Below are 26,270 nucleotides of genomic sequence, written 5' to 3' on the forward strand. Positions count from 1 at the left end.
TTGAAGTCTGCAAATCTGTGATCAAATTCCTCTTGTAGCTTCAAAATGACATCCACATACTTCTCACCACTGAATGGTGTGCCTGCATCCTGGAGTGCCTTGCATGCTGGGAAATGGCAAAGGTTTGTCTGAGAACGCTGGGCTTTCCATAACATAGGTTTAACAGAGAATGCTCTCACGTTGTCATAGGCAGCACTGACAAGTTGCCCCAGGCCTTGTAACTTCTTATTCAGTAGATTATGCTCATGTGTAATATCAACAAGAAAAGCTAAGTCCATGAGCCATTTGGGATCACTTAGCTCGGGAACAGCAACCCCATCTTTCTCCATGAAGGCTTTCACTTCCACTCTCAACTCAAAAAATCTCTTCAATATGTTTCCTTTGCTGAGCCAACGTACCTCGGTGAAGTAGAGCACATCGCCATATTCTGACTCCATTTCCTCTAAAAAAGCACGAAACCTTCTGTGCTTTAAGCTCCTGGATCTGATTTGGTTGATGCATTTCACAACGACAGACATCACATTGTTAAACTTCAGGCATTTGCTGCAAAGGGCCTGCTGATGGATAATGCTGTGCAGAGCAATGGCCTCCTCCATACTCTCCTCTTCCAGTTTTTTTTAACAAGTGCCACCAGTCCATTTTTCCTCCCTGTCATTGATGGCGCGCCATTGGTTGTTATTCCAACAAACCTCTTCCATGGCAAACCGGCATTCTCAATGGCATCACACAGCAGGTGAAATATCTCCTGAGTGGTGGTCTGGCCATGCATTGGAATTACTGTGAGCAACTCCTCTGTGATTATTGATCTGGGCAATTAGAGCCAGGTGGTTCTGCTTTTTTGAGCAGTAAGAGCAGAAGTCATTTTATCTATGAAACATGCTTTTTGGTAGCTCGGGAGAGAAATGCAAGGTAAAAAGTGACGAACACCAACAGCTTTGTTTCCCTCTGTATCAGTTTGTTTGGGCACAGTCTGCACATGCTGGCTTTGTGCTTGCCCTTCTACAATCTTTGCTTGCCCTTCTACAAGTGATCTTGTTGATTACACTGTCCTGTGTAAGAAGACTTGTGTTAACAGCTTTGAAAGATTATCAGTGAAAAGTCATTTCTCAGCTTGAGTAAAAGCGACTGTCCTGCCTGAAAAGACTCTCAGAAAATATTGTGGTTATCAATGAAGGTCACTGAGCTGGCAAAGCATGATTTAATTAGCCATTAACTGGAAATGGTAACAGAATGTTCACCCCTTCTTAAGTATTTGTGTTTCCTTTGTGTTTGGTGATTTATAAATTCAGCACAGGGCTTGTTAGATAATTTTCCAAGAATACATTCCTATTTAAAGGCTCAATATGTATTTTTACATTTTAATACCTTCTTCTCAAACTTACCACTTTTACTACATGTCTGTATGAATCTAGGTTTAAATGCATACTATACACATACAATCTCATACATACAGTACATTTCAGTAATGTTTATGGTTTTTGTGTATATTTTTGACCAGCTGTTTGTTTTAGCTTTTCACTTGATAAAAAATCACAACAAAAATCTTAATAGTTCAAAATTTTATTGAACGGCATTGAACTTGACATATTTAATACCAGGAATCCATGATCCTCCTCATGCTCATGAATCTCATGCCTCCATATCCCATCTCTCTGAAGCTCCTGTACTCTCCAGGCCTCATGTACATCATCCTGCCTCTGTAGTGGGGGTGCTCGTACATCAGCCAGTGGCCATCCATCACATGGCAGGACATGCAGTCAGACATGCGGTAGCGATCCATGATGGAGTCACAGTCATCCATCATCTCATACATCTGACCACCAAAGTTCTCCCTCTCATAGATCCTCATCCTGTAGGATCCCCTGTACTGTTAAAAATAAGGTAAATGCTCTTGTTAGTTTCACAGTTCAAGTCAGCAATAAATTGTCAAGATTCACCAACCCACCATGGGGATCATACGACAAGATCTGATCCAGTCCCTCCAGCCCATCATGCTCATGTAGTCGCCGTATTCTCCCCTCCTGAAGAAGTACTGGTTTCCCATGTAGTTGGGGCGGTCGTAGACCATGAAGCAGCCGCTCTCCACCCTGCAGGAGTGACACCTGCTCATGTAGGAGGACATGTCAGCACAGTCACTCATGCACTCATAGTGGCGACCCATAAAGTTCCTATCCTCATAGAAGATGATCTGTAAAAGAGACAATCATCTTTTAAAAATATACACATCAGTTAAGTGACAAAATATATATATTTTTTTCATCATCTTAACATTGCCTACCTTGCCCCTCATATTCATGTCGGTGTTACTCATCTCAGTGGTGCTCATATTGGCTGCAGATAAGTGGTTGCTCTTGCTGCTGTACTGTCTTCCTACCTGGTTTAACCCTTTCCTTTTATACCTGCGCAAATGTAAAGAAAACACTGACCCTCCCTTCACAGAACTACTAACTAAGCAAGTTACTATAGAGCTGCACAGAATGCAGAGGTTATGTTCAGGTTTTTTGTCTCTAGTCTTTAGAAAGGTGTTTCTGTTATTACAAGCAGCATTTTGAACAGTGCTTGTGACAATAGACTGAGCCATGTGTTGACGTGTATGACTTTTGTGAAACATGGTTTCCATAGTGGCTACCAATAACCTAATTTTTCTTTTACTTTTAAATTTCTTTGTGAATTAAAACAAGAAAATGTATTTGTACGTGTTATGATTCTGGCCTGTCTGCCTTCTCTGTTTCCCTCCTCAGCTCTTACTGCTGCAGTCAAACTCATCTGGTCCATCTGCACACCTACAGTTATATTCAGCCTCAGATAGGTAGACAGTGCCAGATTTTTTTGAAAGCCCTTTGGTGTGAGTAGATATCCAGTGTTACCTCTAATGCCTGACCACGATCTTGACCACGTTTTGCCTCTTGGATCCCCCTGCTTTGCCTAGCCCACTTCGGACACTCTACTAGTTCCTGTTTCCCGGTCACAACTCTGTTTCGGCCTCTCGCCTTCTGCCTTACCCTTCGATTTGTCTGCTAAGATTGCTTTCACGTGCCTGACTTGTTTCTGTGCTCGGACCGTAAATTCCAGCCTGACCCCCAGATAAGTTCATCTGCCACTCTGGTTCTGACCTTGCCTTAGCCAATCGACATCCGAGCTAAGTTTTTTTTTTCTCCTGCAATCATACCCCTGGAGGCGACTTGTTGCCACAGCTTCCCTGAAAAACCAAGGACAGACCTCAGCTTCCTGCACTTTTCTGAGAAGAGGTTCCTGGTCCAGTTGCTGGACATTCTCAATAAACCCATTTATTGCTTCCATTTGTGTGCTGGCTGAAATTTCGGGTCTTTTGTTGCAAACATTACAGTACTGCTAAGATACTGAAAATTAAACTATGTGATGCATGTTATTTTTGCTGTAAAAAAAAGATTTATATTTTCAATTTAGGTTCCAATTACATGTTCTTTATTCAAGGATGAAATGTAATGCAGAGCAAATATCAGCTCTGAAATAGAAAAGGCTGTTTTGACAAGTTATTCAAAGCAACGTTTGTGAAAATGTGGTTGCAAATCTTATTTACTTTATGTTTAACTTTGATCATATTCTTTAACCCTTGTGTATGATGGTGGGGGTGTATTAGACCCCGCTTGGAATAACACGGCCTGCTGGCATGCTGTTATGCGTTATGGTGGTCTTGTTATGTCAGTCTTGCTGAGACTTGCAGCCCAGCTGAGGACTCTAAAACTCACCAGCAGGATGTAATCGATCTTGGAGGAGTCGCTAGTTTCGGTTCAGTGGAAAGGCCACGGTAATTTAGATAATTGGGAACTGAGATGTATCGTTACGACTTCATGGGAGATTGAAAATTGATATCTACCGGACCTAAGACATTCTGTATCTAAATTGGCTTTCCCGTGTTGCCTTGGAAGGGCTACATATTTCCAATCTCCTTGAAGATATGTAAACATAACGCTCCTTTCAACCTCACCTCCTATTTCTATCGGCCACGTGGAGCTGGGCGCTCCCAAGGACATATTCCTTGATACCATCATATCAGACTCATGCTGGGACACTGAGCTACATGGCTGTCTAATGTTTCCTAATGTGTCCTTCCCTCTTGTTTATTTTTTGTTACTTATTAGAATCTGTGGAGTACTCACTTTTAACCCATAAAAGGAATTGGAACAAACTTGGAATCCAGAGACTCTAGTTTATTAGTCACTCTTTAGCTTATTTTTTAGAAACTGTAGAGTATTCACTATTTAGACCAATATTATACTTCTTACATAAATTTTTAGATTATGCAGATTCCAATTATTGCAACCCAGAAAAGGAATTAGAATGAACTTAGAATCCAGAAAAATTCTTCCAGAAGAGGAACACTTAGAAACTGTGAAGTACTCATTACTTTTACAAATTTAGAGCATACTTAGAAAGTCCAGAGAATACTTACTTATACTTATCTAGCAACCCAGAAGTCCAGAGGATACTTACTTACACTTATTTGGTAACCCAGAACAGGGATTAGAACAAATTTAGAATCCAGAAAATCTATCTTAGCAACTGCTTTTTAGACTCCTATTCTTCCAATCCAGAAAAGGAATTAGACCAGACGTTGCTTACCTATATTTATCTAGCAACCCTGATGGGCTCCGTACGTCATAGCCAAGTAGGTACCATAATGACGTAAACATACTGATAACTGATTCACTGATTAACTGTGTGCGTTGTCAAATGTAGGAGCAAAGAGAGAAGAAAAACAAATGATGCCATATTCCAAACTTGCTACAAGATGGAAGTGATGAAGTTCTCTGAAGCTACAAGTAAGCGGTGAACAATGAAATGTGGGCTTTTCTGTGCATTGGACTTTAATATTCACTGGCAGCTTGATGGTGCAGTGAGGAATGAGTTGTGTTTGTCGCCGTAGTAGAGAGAATGAAAAGCCTTGGATAGCCTTTGGTGCAATGTGACTCAAATGCATGCTAACATTGCTGTTGTCCAGACAGCACCGCCACATTCAGGTAAGCAGTGTGTTCATATATTGGTCCAGTTTTTAGTATATTTTATGGTTGCCCACACACAGTCATGAATGACATTTGAAACATGAAGTCTGTTTTATTTTTAATGCTCAAACACATGCATATTTTCTGAAGATATCCTATTCAGATGCATATTCCTTTGGATTGGATAGCACTGTTTATAATTACTCCACAGAATTTTTATGCTCCTACTTTGTCTTTATTGTACAATTTAGTTTTTAGATGTTTAATTTTTTTTTGTTCATCTACAAGGAGTGACTTGAGTGACAAGACAAACCGGCAAGTTGTGACTGTCTATGAGGGGCTTAAATACTGGGGAGGTTGAGCACTAGACAAGAGACCTGAGCAGATGAGCTAATTGATTACAGGTGTGAGTAGTTAGAGTAGGAGCCAGGCTGAGGAGGGGGGAGAGAAAGTGTCACAGGGGTACAGGAAATAAGAATACTAAAGAATAATTTTGACTAAAGAAACATGATACCCTAGAACAGAAAATACCTGACACTAAAAAATGACATTTTAATGGTAGTGGGAAACATATTTTAATGGTAGTTTCCCACTACAGGGGTCTACTATTTTCATTGATTCCTCTTTCATAGTGCCACATCTTTGAATGACAAAAAATGTTTGTGTACATATAAAGTAATATGTTTTAAATAATTCATTCTGCATATATAACTTACACATTGGTATGTCTGTTATAGATCTACATATGTGCTATAACATCTGATTACTATTTACAAGGAACAGAAGTGGGGACACATGACTGACATGATGGTGAACGAAGAATTGAGGCAAACAAAATAAGAAAAATAAATGCTGTTGTAGTTTCAATTAGCAAAGTATCTTTTTTATACCCACTATACATGTTATTGTACATATGCTGTACAATAAGTTTGTTGCATGGTATTGAGTCCTAATACAAATCTCCCTAAAATGTGGGGAACTTTAGACAGAGTAAAAATAACACAATAAAATATTTTATATGTATTTCATTGACACTTTACATTGTAGATTTCTAATGAAGACATCCAAAACAGAACACGTAATTCAGTAAACCAAAATTATGTGTTCATTTTGACATAACTGTAAGGGTTACTATTAACAAGAACCCAAAATATTATTATTTTGTACTTTGTACAGCATTTTTATCCACTCACTCTTGAGCTATCTTCTTGGAAAATCTTCAGTGTAAGAAAATGAAAGAATGTGTCCAAAACCTGTAACCATTACTGGAATCTGCTTTGTTCTTTGAATATTATGAAGATAAGTTACTTGATAACTTGATATATCCAGTTAATATATCAAAGCTTACTCTGCAATTAGCTTCTTCCAACCGTTGATTGCTTTTTTGAGGTTGCCGTGTCTTTGTCATGAACTGTGTCTATGCGGTCTTCCATCTGGACAACAGAGATAAGTGTGACTATACACTTGGGATAAATAAGATGGAAGGTGTATATATATATAAATAAATAAAAGATGTCCTTCTTAGGAAATGTTAGGACCGGCGTAGTTCCAATGGCCAGGATGCAATTGGTCTCACAGACAATGCAGGTCACATTCATTTTAGGTGCTTAATGAGTAATTTCTCCAGGGCAGAATGAAGATGCAACATATGTTTTCAGTTGTTAAAAATAAGAAGTGGATGGTTTTAATTAGGTTTCAATTTAATGTGGATATATCAGAATTATACTCCACCTACACAATAAAAGAAATATATCTATAAGTTGCTTCTTGACCACACTTTTTGTCATCCTTATTGTGTAATTTTGGTTTGATTTTTAAGCTTCCTTATTTGCAGAACTAGCTCATTTAAACTGGATGCTGTCCTGGCTTGAACCTGATTTTTGAGTGAATCTAGGTCATAGATGTGCTATATGTGGCATTTCAGTGATGTTCCATGTTTTGGTGTATAATTTTGACGAGGTGTCAAAGCCTTTCACTTGATAAATAATTATGACAAATTTCTTGTCTCAAAATGCTTTTATTTACTGGTATTGAACATGACATATTTAATACCAGGAATCCATGATCCTCCTCATGCTCATGAATCTCATGCCTCCATATCCCATCTCTCTGAAGCTCCTGTACTCTCCAGGCCTCATGTACATCATCCTGCCTCTGTAGTGAGGCTGCTCGTACATCAGCCAATGGCCATCCATCACATGGCAGGACATGCAGTCAGACATACGGTAGCGATCCATGATGGAGTCACAGTCATCCATCATCTCATACATCTGACCACCAAAGTTCTCCCTCTCGTAGATTCTCATCCTGTAGGATCCTCTGTGCTGTAAAAGAAAATATTTTAAAACTAACATACTATTGTTTAAGCTTTACAATTCAAATGACCAATAAAATCCTAAGTTTCCAACCTACCATGGGGATCATACGACAAGATCTGATCCAGTCCCTCCAACCCATCATGCTCATACAGTCACCATACTCTCCCCTCCTGAAGAAGTACTGGTTTCCCATGTAGTTGGGGCGGTCGTAGACCATAAAGCAGCCGCTCTCCACCCTGCAGGAGTGACACCTGCTCATGTAGGAGGACATGTCAGCACAGTCACTCATGCACTCATAGTGGCGACCCATAAAGTTTCTCTCCTCGTAGAAGATGATCTGGGAAAGAGAAAATCATCCATTAAAAATGCATCGTTGGTAAAAGATTTTTTTTTCCCCATCGCCTAAAGGTTGCCTACCTTGCCCCTCATGTTCATGTCAGTTTGGCTCGTCTCAGTGGTGCTCATGTTGGCTGCAGATAAGTGGTTGCTCTTGCTCCTGTACTGTCTTTCTACCTGGTTTAACCCTTTCCTTTTATACCTGAGTGAATGTAAAGAACCACTGACCCTCCCTTCACAGAACTACTAACTAAGCAAGTTACTATAGAGGTGCACAGAGTGCAGAGGTTACGCTGTTTTTTCTTTGTTTTTTAGTCTTTAGAAAGGTCTTTCACAGTGCTTGTGACAAAGACTGAGCCATATGACCATTAAGAATTCTGTGTATGACTTGTGTGAAACATTGTTTTCACAGCAGTTAAACTATGATAATTTTGTCTCCCTTTTTTTTGTCTTATAAAGGTAAAATTGACTTCTACTACTAAGATAAAATTGGTAAAATAAAACAGTAGGGTAAAATAAAATAAAAAAAGTCAATTTAAATATTCTTTGGTAAAAACTCACAGCACTGTGAAAATGTGGAAAAAATCACAGAATTGTTTGGCTTTTGATTTTGGATTACACTTAAATGTTTAAGTTCAATAAATGTTTCTTTTATATCTTTCAAAAATACCCTGAGTAATTTTAGTGAATGCAGTTTTTACAAACTATTCAAACCAATGTCTGTGAATATATATTTGCATACCTACTTTGCATAGAATCTTTGCATTTTTTGTTGTCGTTTGTACTAATCACTCCCTGCCCTGATTAACACTAGATCTGTAGGATCTGTAATTCAGGTTAATTTTTCAACAAAATTGTACATGATAAATTTCACACTAACCACAGAATTTCATTTTATGTTTTGCCATCATTTCATCTGGCACTTCTTTACACTCGTTTGGAGCTGTGTAGCCCGAGATAGAAGATATGTAATTTATTTATTACACTTGTAAAAATGTGTGGGCCTATGAATTTTTTTTTTCTTGTGTAACAAAATATGTTGTTTCTTTGTATTTCACTGTAGACCTCCTGGTATTATAAAGAGTCATTGACTTGCATCTGAATGCAAGTCAATGCACTCATATTTGACTCATGAACTCATGTTCTGGCTCTGGAACCAATCTCCCTGAGAGGGGTTGGTGCACCACCAACACTGTTTATAGTGGGGATGGTGTACTGTCAATGTATTGACTTGTATATGAATGAAAGTCAATGCATTCATTGACAATGTCACGATAGTGTCGCTCAAACATGGTTGGTGTTATGGCATCCAAAGATTTCAATTTTGCTCTCATCTGAACATGCTATCTACTTCAGAGACTAGTCCAAATGCACCAAACGTTATACAAGCTTCAATATGCAATGGAGTTGTGCAGGTGAGCGTGCATGCAATTTTTAGAAGCTGTGATTGCTGAAGGAGTTGGTTATTGTGTTCTTTAAAAGAATTGCTACTTCCATGTCTTTTGGCAGCTCTTCGCAACTGGTCCTTTGCTCTTCGTAAAACTCTTCTGATAATATTTGACACTCCTTATCACAAATTTTGTGAAGAACACCTGGTCATGGCCAGTTTATGGTTAAATTATGTACTTTCCACTTCTACATTAGGCCCCAACAGTGCTCACTGGAATGATCAAAAGTTTAGAAATGTTTCTGTAAACAATGCCATCAGAACCTTTTGCAGTTATAAGGTTTCTAAGGTCTTGCAATGTGGGATCACACAATGGTCCTCAAGGGCGGGGAACTTGGTGGGTTGATCCTCGGCTGCAGATGGTAGCTCTTGGAACATAGAACTACCATAGTGATAAGAGATTATATCTCTTGGGACATATAATGTCCCAAGAGATAGGTCGGGAAGGAACCTGAGCTGGTGTGCGAAGTTGAGAGGTTCAGGCCAAAAATAGCCTGGCTCACCTGGACACACGGTTCTGGCTCTAGAACCAATCTCCCTGAGAGGGGTTGGTGCATCACCAACACTGTTTATAGTGGGGATGGTGTACTGCTGACCTCAACTCATGATGTTGTGGGTCGTTGGGCACAAAACTTCGAAGACCTCCTCAATCTCACAAGAATGTCTGTGAAGTTACCCAGGTGGTCAGTCTTGGGGGTGGATGAGATTGGCTCTTTTTTCCTCAGGGTTCCCAGTGTTGTGGGTTTGTGCTGGCCCATAAAGAGAGTGTGGTTTTTGTCCTGGTCATTAAACACTGGACTTGCACTCTCAGCAGGTTCCTGAAGGGTGAATGGGAGTTCTCCCAACCAGTCTACAAGTGATTTGTGAACTTGGTGTACGACGTTTGACCATGTCCCTCTGGGAATCCTATGAGGGGTACTCCAGGAGTATGGGAAACCAGGCCCTTTGATACGGACTGTTATGTGCCTGTATGACTAATGTCAGAGCTTGATGTGCAATGCTGGCAGTAAATCGGGCAAGTTTCTGATGAGAGTTGGACTCCCTTTAATACCAAAGCTGTTCATAACTTTTATGGGCAGAATTTCTAGGTGCAGGCAAGGTGTTGAGGTGATCCATTTTGGTAACTTTAGGACTGTGTCTCTGGAAGACCAAGAATAGGCTTGAGGCACTATGTTTCTCAGCTGGCCTGGGAATTGTTTTATTTGTTTTATTCCCCAGAGGAGCTGGCCCAAGTTTCCAGCGAGAGGGAAGTCTGGTTCTCCTTAGTTGGGCTGCTGCCCCCATGAACCCACTCTGGATAAGAGGAAGAAAATGGATGGATGGATGGATGTCTTGACGGAGTTCTTTGCTTTTACCTATTCTGAGATGTTCTTTGTGTGACACCTTGGTAAAAGACACACATTTTTATAGGCCATCAGTTCGGACTGAACTAGCTGATATTCAGTAGCAATAACAAGGAGCAGGATCGCTTTCTGATCAGTGATAAACTTTCAATTTTTTCACTGCCCTTCCTGCATAAATAGTTCAGATTTTTGTCTCATATTTCTTACAGTTAAACTTTCAGTAGCTCAATAATCTTGACAACAATCTCAGTTGCTTGAATTACTTTTATTCAGTGAAGTCAATCATTTAATACCAGGAATCCATGATCCTCCTCATGCTCATGAACCTCATGGACCAGGTGTTAATAAACAATCATGACAAAATTATCATAATTTCAAAATACTTTTATTCACCGGCATTAAACATGACATATTTAATACCAGGAATCCATGATCCTCCTCATGCTCATGAACCTCATGCCTCCATATCCCATCTCTCTGAAGCTCCTGTACTCTCCAGGCCTCATGTACATCATCCTGCCTCTGTAGTGGGGGTGCTCGTACATCAGCCAGTGACCGTCCATCACATGGCAGGACATGCAATCAGACATGTGATAGCGGTCCATGAAGGAGTCACAGTCATCCATACACTCATGCATGTGACCACCAAAGTTCTCCCTCTCATAGATCCTCATTCTATAGGATCCCCTGTGCTGTAAAAGGAATTGCATGACAAAATTCAAAGGTTGGTTTCAGTATCATCACAGTTCAGGTCAATTTTACAAACCTGATGAGTTCCAACCCACCATGGGAATCATACGACAAGATCTGATTGAACCACTCCAGCCCATCATGCTCATGCAGTCACCATACTCTCCTCTTCTGAAGAAGTACTGGTTTCCCATGTAGTTGGGGTGGTCATAGACCATGAAACAGCCGCTCTCCACCCTGCAGGAGTGACACCTGCTCATGTAGGAGTGCATGTCAGCACAGTCGCTCATGCACTCATAGTGGCGACCCATAAAGTTCCTATCCTCGTAGAAAATGATCTGAGAAAGAAAGAATTGAACATTTGACACAATTGACAATATATAATTTATTCTTCTCTTAAGGATTGCCCACCTTGCCCCTCATGTTCATGTTGGTGTTGGTCATGGCGGCTGCAGATGAATTGTTGCTCTTGCTCCTGTTCTGCCTTCCTACCTGTTTTAACCCTTTCCTTTTATACCTGAGCAATGTAAAGCACCACTGACTGCCCCTTTACAAAACCCCTGAATCAGCAACATGCTATAGAGCTTCACAGAATGCTGAGGTTATGTTTAGTTTTTTTTTTTTGTCTTTAGAAAGGCTTTTCTGTCATATATGAACAAGCAGCATTTTGAACTGTGCCTGTAACATGTCAATAGGCTGTATCATGTAACTGTTAATAATGTGTTGATGTCTTGTATGTAAGATATATAATGTTTCCTCAGTGGTTATCTAAAATTTACATTTTGTTGTGACATTGAAAACACTGTAACAAAACATTTTATAATTTACATTAGTTGGAGAAAAGTATCTACTCATCACAAATTAACATAATATAAAATATTTATTTATTTATAAGGACTAAATGAACTAACAGTCAGTCAATCAGTGGGGGAAACATTGATGAATAAATGGTAGACTAATTAAATCTTTGACTTTGTCTTAATTTAAGTTGGCTATAACGACAATAAATCATTCTTTAGCTAATATTCTCCTCATAGATAACATTAGCTACCCCTACGGTTTACTTTCGTAAAAGATGTGAGAATTAAAAAAAAATTACTAGACTTTTCAAATCCAAATCCTATATATTCATAAAGCACATTTAAAAACAAGTTTGCCAAAATGATGTACATACTAATATTAAAACGAATAGTCAAGCAAACAAAATAGACGAATATTTAAAACATTCAAAAAATAGAGCAGAGAAAACAAGACCAATTCAAGCCACAACTAATAGAAGACAATGGAAAAAACGTGCTTTTAAAAGAGACTTAGACACGGAAAGCAAAGATGGATGTACAACGTCTAGGACTATTTTGTTCCAAAGTTTGGGAGTCATAACAGAGAAGACTCAATCTCTTTTCAACTTCCGCCTTGTTTTTGGATCGACTAAAAGAAGATTGTTGGCTGATAAGGGCATGAGAAGAAAGATAAGGCTGGAGAAAATCCAACAGCAACAAGGGAGAAAGATCATTCAAGCTTTTATAGTGTAAGCTAACAATACATTTTTCAATTAATTCTTTATAGCAGTGTTTCTCAATCTTTTTTGGTTCAGCGCCCCCCTATCCATTTTCTAGGTCCCTCACCGCACCCCATCAAAGAAGATGTAGGATACTTTGCACTGAATATTATTTTACTAGTAATATTACTGTCACTATTGTTGATGTTTTGATTTTTATGGTTGTTTCTGTATTTATCATTAAAAATGATTTCCTAGAGAACAAAAAAGCCATATGAATAGATTTTTTTTTTTTTTGCAATTTTGCAAAAAATGCAATGAATGAGCATTCAACATAAAATCGGTAGGCCTAACAGCAGCCAATCAGAGTTGAAAAAAATATTCCTATTCTGTGCAATTTTCTGATGTTAGTTGTTAAATCTTCCTCAAAATGACCAGATGTACAGCAATACCAGTTTAAACTTTGAACTATTTGGAAAAGACCGTGTTCTGCAATATTAAAACATGGATAGAATTGCAATTATGTCAATCATAACTCTTCTCTTCAGTATTTCTGTCAGATTCTGGTGGTGTAGCTCCATGCTGCCTTCAGGAGAATGGGACATCAGAGTATCATCCATAAAATTTCACCCACATGGGACTTACTGTGCAAACCAGTGCTTTGGAAAAACAAAAGTTCCAGATTATTTTAATGCCATACACATATGGGACAGAAACATGGATTATATCTTTATATAGAACTGACTATTGATTTATAGATTAATAGTTTGGCAGAAACTACAAAGAACAAAGCTGGTTCTTCATCAAATCGTAATGAGTCAGTTTGAAAGTGTCATGGAGTCATCAGTCTCATGACATTAACGCTGACATAAAAAATTATATTGAAGAAATAAATATATCAAAACTAATCAAAAACATAAATAAGTGATAAGTTCCTTATTGTTATTGTCTGCAAAGTATATTTCTTCTTAGTATTAGATGTGTTCTCAACAAACCTATGACACCTCAACAATATTATTTTACCTTTTATCTGAAAACAATGTCTGTTTGTTCTTGCCATACAGTCGTCTGTATTAATTATTGCTCAAAAGGCCTTGCCATACAAGTTTATTCCTCTGTATTTACTTTAGTTTCTTAGTTAATTCTTGCATTTTGTTCTTTGTTAATTTCCATTTAGTTTTCTTTGATTAGTATTATCCTCTCTTGGTTTATTGTTATGTCCTCTTTCCTCTGTAGTTTCTTTCCTGTTGCTAGTTTGTATTGATGCTCACCACCAATAATCTTCATTCATCATGCTAATTCACCTGCTGCGCCGCCTAATCATCACAAGTTTTACCTGATTTGACGCTTGTATTGATTTTTCACTCTTCACCGCTGGATTCTCTGATCCTGATTCACCTCTAGTTCGTTACTCCGTTCTGCTTCTCCTGTTTCAGAGTTTTAACGTGTGTCTTTTTTCTTTTTCTTTTTACCCCATACGGTACGGAGTGGTCGAGGAGCATATTGATGGAGAAAAGCAGACTGACATATATGGAAGTAAATATGTGCCATCAGAATTTGAATAAAAAATGCCTCTGAAATTTGAATGTTGTATATTAGTGCTTACTTTTTCAGTGTTAAAATAAATTCAGAATATATTTTTAACTTGAAAAAATTTCAGTGTCATTATTTGTACATGAAAAAAAAATTCAGTGTCATTATTTGTACATGGTAGCAATTAAAAAACTTCACATTCCTATTTCAAAGTGATCAAATTTTCAATAAACATATTTTTCACAGTTTAAATTTTCAGTGTTAAAAAATTCAGCATATAAAAAAATTAAACTTTTCAAAATTCAAATGCAATATTTTCAGTGTCCTCCAATTCAACTTGCTCAAATTTGCTGTCTCAAATTCAACGTCTAAAAATTCGCTGTTAAACATGGCAAGGTTACTTCAGGTCACAGACATTAGCAATGGATGTCAGATTCCAGGACCCAGATAATCACGTGACGCAACCGTCATATTGAAGAAATACCAGCGTCACCGAGGCTGGCGACCATGGAGGCGACCGCAAACCCAACGGTGAGTTTAATGCTTTCATATTTCTGTATTATATTTTATTTTGCGCATGAAGTTTGATACATTATCTTAAAGCTTGATTTAAAACACGGTTTTGGGCCGTTGTTAATCTTACACCATGTAGTGCTGGCATATTACTTCTCGCTACCTCCTAGTTCCCCCAGTCCCTCCCCGCTCTCCCACACCCAATTTTCCCCGTTTTATTTCAAAAAGAAATACCACTTGCGCCAAGTCTAGAATCTTGAAAGAGAACTGATGGGTGGCGACTTTCTGGGTTGTTTGATGTTGTCTTAGGTGAGACTGAGACAGGCAGTCTTAGTAAAGTCGTAATTTTTCAGGAGATGCTACCGCTAATGTACTAAGCTAATATGGCTGCCTTGTATGCTTCAAGGAGGGGCTGTGATACCTCACAATTCAGTTTTAATCTTAGCTCAAAATTCAAACAGTTGAATTGCATGCATGTTTGTGTATTTTCTCTGTGTAGTCTAGCTCTATCTCAACATGTGGTTCCAGAACTGATGTGGATTTTAATAAAAAGTACAACTGTCTTGAATATTTCCAGTTACTTTAGTCTTACAAACATACTAAGTTATCCATAAGTTGTGGACGTATGGTAAATTAAAATTGAAAATGTGATTGTGGCTTTGTTCTCTTCCATAGCCACACCACCTGAACTGAAAGACATGATCAAATTCTGGACCGGATGGGAAAATCTGCCGTCAAGTCTGTCTGTGGAGATTGTTCATGGAAACTACCCAACAGCTGCCACATGCTACTACAGGAGTTACAAATCTTTCAGTGATGAGTTTTTAGCATGCATTTCCTCTACGCAAACTGGCTTTGGCTTGCTTTGAATGATCGACCTGTAAAAACAAATAAATAAATCTACATTTAAGCTGTAGCAGTTCTTTGTTTGTGAAGCAGCTTTGTTCAAATGAAAGTTTTGTTGAAATGTAGAATCAATTCAATTTTCTGATTTTGTCAGATGATTACATATCAAATGTATTGAACATGTGATTCAATACATATGAATGTATTGAATTCATATGAATGTATTCATATGAACTTATTGATATGTATTGAATATGAATTCAATACATATGAATGTATGTAATACATATGAATGTATGTAATACATATGATACATTGTAATCATATGCATTACTCATTAGAGTAACGTGTTACTCTAGTTCCTCTAGTTTTGTCAAATTCAAAACTAGAGGAACTAGAATGACACAATGTTCAGAGTAGGTATTTCATTTCTCTGAGTTAGTACTGTTTGTACAGGCAGTTTTAAATATGAAACTGAAATTGTTTTTTATGCAAAATTTGATTGAATGTACTTAGATGAGTTCATATATGCTTGAAGTATTAGAAAATAAATTACATAAGACAAACAAAACTTTTTTCTGATTCTTATAATGCAAGAAATTTAAAGTCCTAGAACAATGTACAAATGTGCCTACTAGGTTCCTTTTGAGTAAAGAAAAAACAATCAAATTACAAATTTAGAACATTTTAGTTCTTAAACATGTCTACAATAAAGACACTAAAATTCACCTTTGTGGTAACATGATCAGCATTTTGCTTTACATTTCATAAATGGTGAATTTTGAAACTGGTACGGAAGCTTATTGCTATTATCCAGTGGAAAAAAATTGAGCGCTATCACGTTATAACGTCATACGTATCTTATTAAAATGTGATAGTTATCTTGTTAAAACATGATACGCATCTTGTATAAACGTGATCATTTTATGTCCAGGAAGTGGTGGTATTATGCCAGGCTAGTACTGTGGCTAACAGGACTTGGTCAAGTTTCCCTTCATGTTTAGTCTAAAACACGGAGATACAGATGCTGCTTTGCACTGTGGTTGAAACCAATAATAGCATGCACACTCTGAGCAGGATCCTAAACAGAACGGGACTGCACAGAAGGAAACGTCAGTCCGATCCTCTAGCTGTGGCAGCGATCCTAACTGATTCTGGATCGAAGCTGAAGTTGGCTTTCGATTGTAGCTCCTCAGTCCTCTGGCTTGCAGAAGGGCCTTTACCATTCGGTACCCAGAGTGAGGCTGCTTGGATTTAATGTCTCTCACACATTGGTCTAAGTCATCATCTGACATGGTGGTGTATAATGCCCTCACTGAAAGACCAGATTCTGCCATCCGTCGATATACAGTCTGACTAGATATACCCAAGAATTTGGCGATGCATGGGACAGGGAGATGGAGTTCTAAAAGACTGCAAAGATAGTCTGAGGATACGACCATCTGTTGTCGCCCAGCTGGTCCTTGCTCAATATGCACAACAGTTGTTTGTTGTTCTTCACTTTGTTTTTCTAAATTAATTAGTCTGTGCAAATGAGCCGACGCATCCAAAATATTTGAAGGAACATTTATCTGACAAGACATGGCGTTTAAAAAAACTAGTTCTTGAGTGCAGATAAAGTCCAGGAAATCCAGATCCAGGGGCATACGTTCAAGGACATGCTCCGAACGATCACGGAGTCTATCAAAAATATGATCCAGCAAAAGTTCCTTGAAAAGACAGAGAAAAAAAAACATGTCAAAAGAATTGTCAGTAAAATAAAAAATTTTGAAATCAGTAGGTCAGTATTGAGAAATCACAGTAATATAAATTAAATTATATTTAATTTGAAATAAGTTACAATATGTACTTACAAGCATATATTTTTCTTGAAAATGAGTTAAGATCAATTGAAAAAACAAAGGGAGTTGTTTATAGTGTTGCTAGGTAACGGAAGAGGTTTTATACCGCAAAGTAAAAAGAATGTAAATTAATATTGTATATCAACACTTGTCAGATAAGAGAAGCAGTATTTTGGATGATGTTGTAATGACAATAAATTTCTTAATTAATTCATAAATGAAGTCACCTGAACAATACAGTAGCTGAACAGAATGGGGTTGTGGTTATAATTAATGTCGGTAGTTATCACAGCCCCTCCTTGAAGCATACAAGGCAGCCATATTAGCTTAGTACATTAGCGGTAGCATCTCCTGAAAAATTACGACTTTACTAAGACTGCCTGTCTCAGTCTCACCTAAGACAACATCAAACAACCCAGAAAGTCGCCACCCATCAGTTCTCTTTCAAGATTCTAGACTTGGCGCAAGTGGTATTTCTTCTTGAAATAAAACGGGGAAAATTGGGTGTGGGAGAGCGGGGAGGGACTGGGGGAACTAGGAGGTAGCGAGAAGTAATATGCCAGCACTACATGGTGTAAGATTAACAACGGCCCAAAACCGTGTTTTAAATCAAGCTTTAAGATAATGTATCAAACTTCATGCGCAAAATAAAATATAATACAGAAATATGAAAGCATTAAACTCACCGTTGGGTTTGCGGTCGCCTCCATGGTCGCCAGCCTCGGTGACGCTGGTATTTCTTCAATATGACGGTTGCGTCACGTGATTAGCTGGGTCCTGGAATCTGACATCCATTGCTAATGTCTGTGACCTGAAGTAACCTTGCCATGTTTAACAGCGAATATTTAGACGTTGAATTTGAGACAGCAAATTTGAGCAAGTTGAATTGGAGGACACTGAAAATATTGCATTTGAGTTTTGAAAAGTTGAATTTTTTTATATGCTGAATTTTTTAACACTGAAAATTTCAACATGTACAAATAATGACACTGAATTTTTTTTCATGTACAAATAATGACACTGAATTTTTTTCAAGTTAAAAATATATTCTGAATTTATTTTAACACTGAAAAAGTAAGCACTAATATACAACATTCAAATGTCAGAGGCATTTTTTATTCAAATTCTGATGGCACATATTTACTACCATAGACATAAACCTTTTAAAACAATGGAAAAAATCCCGGTATTCTGATGATTAAAATTCAAAAGTGCCGTGGTACTACCGTTTCATACCGGCTCACTTACAGCACCGATGTAAACTCTATAAAATGAACGCTCTCTGTGGTATCACCACAGACATTAAAACACTTTTCAATATAAGTTGCTGCTTTGACATGATCACAGCACTGCAAAAACATATGTACAAAAATCCTCAATAAAACATAAAACATTTGAAAATCTGACATGTGACCTGATAAGTGAATAACAGCAACGTCATCAGCCGGTGTAATGCTGAACTGATGCGATGAAGCTACTACTAGCAGGAGAACGGAACTGCGCCAAGAAGCTAACAAACACGGAAGAAGAGCTACCATCGATACAGTTGTAGCGAAGCGTGTTTTAATGTTACACAATACAGTTTTTAGCAAGTTGCTCAAAGTCTAAACTGATATTGTGCATTTAGGATGTAAAGTTTACCTTCGAGCAAATGCCCCCAAAAGGAATCGCAGCACCCCCCTTTTGTAAAAATTTCCACCAGCGCCCCCTGCCGTCCTCGGAACACCGCGCCCCCCCGGGGGGTGATACTGCCCCCGTTGAGAAATGCTACTGTAGACAAACAAACAGTTAGACTTCAGTTCAGTTACAGTCCTTTGATGATGGTGCAATATTAAAAACAGTAAAGAAGCTTGTCCTCAACTAAGTTGCTTTGGCCCTGGGCCGAGTGCCTCCCTATTACCTCTGGATCCTATTAATCCTAAATTAGCTGACTACAGTCCAAGGCTGTTCTAGTTTCAGCCCCAACCCAAATGCCTCCTTATTAGCTCTGGATCCCAGCACCAGAGTACTAATCCCAAATTAGCTGCCTTGTCATGAAACGGTGTGTTGAGGGTGGTGAGGCAGACGCAGATGGAACCAGGTTAGACGAATAATGATGATTTAATTAACAAAAGCCAAAACAGTCCAAAAACACAGGCAGCACGACTGAGCGGAAGCCAGGGCTCAACGTCGGTAGCAACTGGTATGACGACAGGACAACACGAAGGACTGAGCGCACATTAGACGAGGACCCGACAAAGACAGACACACAGGTGACACTAAATACACAGGAGGTAATTACGGGGACGAGAAACAGCTGGGGACAATCAAAGGGAGGACAGGACAACACGAGGACTCAGGGACACAGAAAACTCTAAATAAATACACAGAAAAACACAGAACATGACATGCCTAAACTCTTTTGAAATCCAAGTCCTATATACACTGCTCAAAAAAATAAAGGGAACACTTAAACAGGTGTTTAACACTTAAAGTGTTCCCTTTATTTTTTTGAGCAGTATATATTGGACTGCCTGCATTCCAAGACTGTCTTAGTGGTTTGCCCCAAGCCAAGTGCCTATCTATAACCTCTGGATCCCAACACAAGAGTGATAGTCACCAATTAGCACCCTACAGTCCTTGACTGTTTAAAATACCTCGAAAAGTCGTGTCTCAGAAGATTCCACACAGTATAATTTTTTTATGTTAGAAAGTCTGCTGACTTAAACCAGAAAACCCTGTGCAAAGCCAACAAAACAACATTCTCTATTACTCCAGATGGCATTGCGTAGTAGGGTCTCCCCCAGGTGGTGAATGTACATCAAAGTTTGCATGGTTGGTGAGACTTCGTTGAAGAGTGACCTTTTCCAGAAGGCTGTAAATAAAGTCATCATCTGGTTGTCAGGTTGTTTCTCCCAGGTCTCTTTGTCCAGTTTTCTCTCCGGACAAAGACAGAAAACTGGACAACATTTTCTCTGTGAAGTGAGACTCCAGTGAGTCCTGACACAGTGAGGAAAGTGATATATGGTTGATCTATCCATCCATCCATCCATCCATTTTCTGTCCACCCTTGTCCCTAATGGGGTCGGGAGGGTTGCTGGTGCCTATCCCCAGCTACGTTCCGGGCGAGAGGCGGGGTACACCCCGGACAGGTCGCCAGTCTGTCGCAATATGGTTGATCTAGAGCAGGGGTTTTCAAAGTATGAAAGGGTGAGCCTCCCTCCAAGGAGCACAATGCCTGCCCCCCACCCCCCAATAATCAACCCACACAAAAACAAATGCCACTACAAAACACATTCTAATTACTTTTATTTTAGAACCATCTCATCTTTTAAAATGACACTTTATCTGAATGAAATTTAACACATGAACATTTTAAAACATTTCCTCCCATTTTAATTATTTTATCAGGGCCTTTGTATGGCAAATACGCCCTTTTTTCATTTTTCTAATGATAAGAAAAACCCCAAACTCATTTTTCAACCGTTTTCTCAAACAAACGTAACATCTGAGATTCTGAGTTTAATGTTTGAGATACCAACAGTGTTTTCACATCTTAACAAAAACATTTTGATCAGATCTTTGGAACACATCTGTAAATGTTGCACATTTCCTTGACATTAAAAAATAAATCAAAAACCTAAACAGTTGCAAAATTGTGGAGCTCTTTTTGTGGCTCATCTAAACAATTTATCTCGAGCTAAAAGAGCGTGCTGTATGAAAGAGCTGAGGCATACAAAGGAAAAAACAATTACGCACGCTATGCGCACCCTTTCTTTTTCTATCACGGTCCTAAATCATGTGTAACTCATTTTATTTCTGATTTTAACTAAATTGGCAACATTACTGTTCAGCCCACCTTAGTTTTAGTGGGAACAATGTGCTTGTGTTTTTGATGCGCGAATCCGGTTAATGCGGGGTTGCACTGTGGAGAGGTATAACCGCAGATCATCTTCAACCAGCAGCCTTGACCGGTATTTGCTTTTTATCATTGCGAGTGCGGAAAACCCACGTTCGCAGAGATAGGTTGAAGTGAAGGGGATGAGCACGTTCACTGCCTTCGTGGAGAGCTGTGGAAATTCAGTCCCTACTGACAGCCAAAAGTGCGCCAAATTGCGCTAACATGCTATCATTAGCCAGAACCTCCTTGCAGATTACACATTGCGGCCTTGGAGCATCATCGGGAGCAGTCCAGAAAAATCCAAACTTTAAGTAGTCGTAGTCATACTTCCTCTTTTTTCTACTTACGCCAGAGCTTGTCTCCCCTGCCTTTTTCTTTACTAAAAATGTGTCCATTCTTTCTCTCACATCAGTAGACAGGAAGCAGATAGCTTCTTTTCCGGTTTATTTTTTCCCTCGCACGGCGCCTCCCCTAAAGTGCTCTGGCGCCCCCTAGGGGAGGCGCACCTCACACTTTGAAAACCGCCGATCTAGAGTCTTTCTGCTTCATCCTCTGTATTTAGAGATGATTGTATTCACCCCTATCTCAGGCACAGAAGGAATAGGAAAGGGGATAGAAGATGGTTGGTAGGGTCTTTTAACAGGTGATACAGCAATAGGACATGGTAATGGCAGGGGTCAGGGCAGAGGTGTGGATGCAGAAGGCCAAGAAGCATTTTCCATTCTGCCACCAGTCTTGTCCTTTCTGCTCATTCTGTGTTTGCATTCTGTATCCTATTTTATTCAGTCATCCACCACTTAAAACGTTTTTAATTTCTTTCTGAAGCCTATAAATTCTTTACACAAATTATCTTTACCCTTCTTAATTTATGTTCTTTATCCTTTAAGTATTTCATCAACCTTAACATAAAGGAGCTGTACATTCTTTCAGGGACATATGCTAACATGGAACCCATGAAAGCAATTCCTTTGAAAGAAGGAGATCTCCATTCCTCTGAGAACATCTTCTCCATAGCCCAGATAATAAGTTTATGCATTCACTCTACTCCTACTAACTTTTAACATGGCTCTATTTTCCTCAAGCAGGGTCTTTGCCCCGATAACTCACGAGGTGCGTTATCGGGACTTAGAAGGATCCAGGATTAGTAGAACAAATTGGCCTAAATATGTAATTTTCCTATTAATCATAATTACTTCAAAAATGTACATCTTGTGTTATATTTTTCACCAGTAGAGGTTGTCATTTTTACACCGATGGGTTGCATGATGTGGTCTTCATGGAAGAGTGGCTAGAAAAAAGCCATTGCTAAAAGAAAACCATAAGGAGTCCTGTTAGCAGTTTGACAGAACTGTTGGTGACACAGCAAACATGTGAAAGAAGGAGCTTTAGTCAGACCAGACCAAAACTTAACGTTTTGGCCAAAATGCAAAACGTTGTGTGTGGTAGAGAACTAATGCTGCAAATCACTCTGAACACCATGCCCACTGTCAAATATGTTGCTGGTAGACTTTAGAGTGGTATGGAGGTCATAGAAATATTACACAAATCATATCACCCAAAAGAAGATAATTTGACTCAACAATATGGAACATTTTGAAACTTTAATTTACTTGTGTGTTTGTAACAAACACTTGTTTTTACATGTCCACCATACGCCTCATGCTCATGAATCTTGTGCCTCCATATCCCATCTCCCTGAAGCTCCTGTACTCTCCAGGCTTCATGTACATCATCCTGCCTCTGTAGTGCGGCTGCTCGTACATAAGCCAGTGACCATCCATCACATGGCAGGACATGCAGTCAGACATGCGGTATCGGTCCATGATGGAGTCACAGTCATCCATCAGCTCATACATCTGACCACCAAAGTTCTCCCTCTCGTAGATCCTCATCCTGTAGGATCCCCTGTACTGTTAAAAACACAACACATGTAGATTTCGTTTTTAATTCGTCAACAGTCACCTTAGAAATCCTCAGAAGTTTTAGGTGTACCATGGGGATCATACGGCAAGACCTGATGCAGTCTCTCATGCCCATCATGCTCATGTAGTCAGCATACTCGCCCCTTCTGAAAATATACTGGTTTCCTATGTAGTTGGGACGATCATACCCAATAAAGCAACCGCTCTCCACCCTGCAGGAGTGACACCTGCTCAGGAAGGAGGACATATCGGCACAGTCGCTCATGCACTCATATGAGCGACCTTGGAAGTTTCTGTCCTCATAAAAAATTATCTAGGAAGAAGTGAATTGATATTAACAATTTTAAATAGGATATGGAAAGTTTCATAAATGGTACAAAGTAGAAAAAGGGCAAGTGTGCTTACCTTCCCCATAGTTGTGGCGGGAATGTTGATTCTTGTGACAATGGAGTTGAGCTACACTAGCAGCTGTACTGTTTTAACTGCTACTTTTATACCTGATCTAACTCAAAGAATCTGTGGCTCTCATTGTATAAATCCCTCACTCAGCATCATGGTATGGAGGCCTATAGAGTGCAAAGGGTTATTTGGCACATTTCCATGTGACACAATCGCCTAGAAGACTTATGTAAGTCAACACAATGAGGACATTTGAAGAGACAATACATAGTGACGGACAATAATCCCTTTATCACGTTTCAAAACACACTGTATGGGCCTACCACTGTTATATGAACAGTTTGAAGGCATGCAGATTCCTTTGTGTAATCACAATAGTTCAACATGCCAGTATGCTATGTACATTGTTTTGAGCAAAGCTTTTACAGCTGTTTGTAGACACCTGAATTGTAATTTTGTTTAGGAAGATGTTACAAACCAAAAGCCAATTAGGAAGCAAGTTGTGTGTTGGATGTATCCTGTTGTTCTTTAAGAGATTTTTTAAATCTCAAAATGACACTTTGTTGTGTTTTGGTGGTAATTTACCAAGTGCTTCAAAGTGTAATAATTAGTGTTTAGCTTGTTTAGCCCTTATTTTTTTAACATTAATCCATCATAGCAAAATGCTAATAAGACCTGGTACCCATTTATAAAAACATTTTGGTAAAACAACTCACAAGAAGTTGGTGACTAGAACAATGGAAAGGTGACTATTCAAAAATGTGAATGTTAAGGCAGGTATAGCAGAATGGTGTCCAATATATCAAAATCAAAGCAGTGTTACCAATATGGAATATCCCAAGCAACAGAACACTACTTGATAGAAGTTCCACAGTGAAATTGAAAGTCAGCCAAAATTGTACAGTAGAGAACCAGAATAGCTACCCTTCAGGATTTGTGATAATGGGATGAATGTATTCATCCAAAAACACAGAACTGAAAAATAAATAGTTTTTAGAAAAATACTTAAATGCCAATGAAGGAAGTAACAGAAGTAAATTGTATGATGCTATTTTGTGATGCTATGTTCACATCAACAATACTGACAACATTTTTAGTTAATCAGAATGGTTTTATTTAGTGGCACTGAGCAATAAACATTTAATACCAGGAATCCATGATCCTCCTCATGCTCATGAACCTCATGCCTCCATATCCCATCTCTCTGAAGCTCCTGTACTCTCCAGGCCTCATGTACATCATCCTGCCTCTGTAGTGGGGGTGCTCGTACATCAGCCAATGGCCATCCATCACATGGCAGGACATGCAGTCAGACATGCGGTAGCGATCCATGAAGGAGTCACAGTCGTCCATACACTCATGCATCTGACCACCGAAGTTCTCTCTCTCATAGATCCTCATCCTGTAGGATCCCCTGTACTGTAAAAGGATTGGAATGCAAATTTTAATTACTGATGTCCCTATGCTCATAGTTGAGATTAGCTTTAAATTCTAACCCACCATGGGGATCATACGACAAGACCTGATGCAGTCCCTCCAGCCCATCATACTCATGTAGTCACCGTATTCTCCCCTCCTGAAGAAGTACTGGTTTCCCATGTAGTTGGGGCGGTCGTAGACCATAAAGCAGCCGCTCTCCACCCTGCAGGAGTGACACCTGCTCATGTAAGAGTGCATGTCAGCACAGTCGCTCATGCACTCATAGTGGCGACCCATAAAGTTCCTATCCTCGTAGAAGATGATCTGGAAAAGGGTGAAATAACATCAGTGCTATATACTCAATACTAGTTAAATAATCAGTAGCATAAAAATAGATAATCTATAGAAAAATGACCTGAGTGACCTGAAGTAAAATAATTATTTGCATTTTAAGAAAGAACTGTGCACCTTGCCCCTCATGTTCATGTCGGTGTTGCTCATGTTGGCTGCAGGTGAGTGGTTGCTCTTGCTCGTGTACTGACTTCCTACCTGGTTAACTCTTTGCTTTTATACCTGAGCAAATGTAAAGAGTAAGTGGCCCCCCTTTTATGGAAATGCTAACTCAGTAACTTACCATAGAGCTGCACAGTATGCCGAGGTTACATGCTTAGTTTTTTGTCATTAGTCTTTAGAAAAACCTGTCGGTCATATATGAACACATAGCACTTTAAACAGTGCTTAGAACATGGGAATTAGGCATGTGACTGTAAAGAATAGTATTTAAAGCCTTTTATTTTTAGTGTTTATGTAGGTAGACTTTTTTTAAACTTCACATATTTTTGGGTTTGTATTATACCGTATCATGTTTTATGTAATATGCTCTGGAGGCACATGTTTACTTTTTGTCTTTTTTGTCTTGGGTAATTTGAAAAAAAAAAGCCATCATGTTATTTTCATCTCATTGTACACACTTTCAAGTTCAAGCCTGTATCTTGAATTTAAATAATTTAATTTCATTGGCATTTAACATGGTTGGATACAGTTCAATTGCCATATGATGGCAGCGTTTGTAGCGTAAATTAGAAGTAGGATTTTAGTGTTATATATATGTATAATCTGTATGCGTCTCTGAAAGTTCAGGTGTGAGTCCAAAACTCATTCCATATTATGAGTTAGGCTTCTGATAGTCGTAGTAGCTGGAGCTGTCTGTTGACAATTGATCATTCCTCATTAAGTCTAAAAAACATGATAAAATAACTTCAGTTTTGTTGTATCAAGACAGCAGAAAGAAGAGCTTAACTGA

At 38.8% G+C, this 26,270-nt stretch overlaps 2 protein-coding genes and 1 long non-coding RNA gene across 12 annotated transcripts in view; 1 reads left to right on the forward strand and 2 right to left on the reverse strand.

Moving 5' to 3' along the window:
• LOC114148448 (gamma-crystallin M2-like) overlaps positions 1-26,270 on the reverse strand; it is a 47,933-nt gene that overhangs the window by 18,394 nt on the left and 3,269 nt on the right. Inside the window, exons 1-3 of one of the 9 annotated variants that reach the window (XM_028023771.1) lie at positions 2,279-2,372; positions 1,946-2,188; positions 1,596-1,867 (exon numbers count right to left, since the gene is read on the reverse strand). In XM_028023771.1, coding sequence (XP_027879572.1) covers positions 1,596-1,867; positions 1,946-2,188; positions 2,279-2,326 — 563 coding nt within the window. In that variant the 5' untranslated portion in view covers positions 2,327-2,372. Of the gene's footprint in view, positions 1-1,544; positions 1,868-1,945; positions 2,189-2,278; positions 2,373-6,996; positions 7,307-7,394; positions 7,638-7,717; positions 7,811-11,527; positions 11,605-24,638; positions 24,968-25,048; positions 25,292-25,435; positions 25,520-26,270 lie in introns of those variants that run through there. The other 8 variants (XM_028023773.1, XM_028023774.1, XM_028023770.1 and 5 more) reach the window with 8 other exon arrangements.
• LOC114148459 (gamma-crystallin M2-like) lies at positions 10,795-23,606 on the reverse strand. Of its 2 annotated transcripts, XM_028023786.1 has the most exons (4): positions 23,555-23,606; positions 23,220-23,462; positions 22,884-23,137; positions 10,795-10,864 (listed from the first exon to the last, which is right to left on the reverse strand). In XM_028023786.1, the coding sequence occupies exons 1-4, from the start codon at positions 23,561-23,563 to the stop codon at positions 10,840-10,842; spliced, it is 531 nt and encodes a 176-aa protein (XP_027879587.1). In that variant the 5' UTR covers positions 23,564-23,606; the 3' UTR covers positions 10,795-10,839. The 2 variants fall into 2 exon arrangements, with proteins under 2 accessions (XP_027879587.1, XP_027879588.1); XM_028023787.1 differs by lacking the exon at positions 10,795-10,864 and having other exon boundaries at positions 22,810-23,137; positions 23,555-23,563.
• Positions 14,553-15,547, forward strand: LOC114148474 (uncharacterized). The gene is made up of 2 exons (XR_003596290.1): positions 14,553-14,678; positions 15,336-15,547. It is a non-coding gene; the product is annotated as an uncharacterized LOC114148474 (long non-coding RNA).

The sequence above is a fragment of the Xiphophorus couchianus genome, chromosome 7 (genome assembly GCF_001444195.1).
Source record: "Xiphophorus couchianus chromosome 7, X_couchianus-1.0, whole genome shotgun sequence".
Taxonomy (NCBI): domain Eukaryota; kingdom Metazoa; phylum Chordata; class Actinopteri; order Cyprinodontiformes; family Poeciliidae; genus Xiphophorus; species Xiphophorus couchianus.

Bases quoted from the DNA above. Each gene is read 5' to 3' on its own strand.
- LOC114148459 (XM_028023786.1), bottom strand. The intron at 23,138-23,219 runs GTACACCTAAAA...TGTTTTTAACAG, and splicing joins CTTGCCGTATGATCCCCATG to TACAGGGGATCCTACAGGAT. The intron at 10,865-22,883 runs GCGTATGGTGGA...CATGAGCATGAG, and splicing joins ACAAGATTCATGAGCATGAG to GAGGATCATGGATTCCTGGT.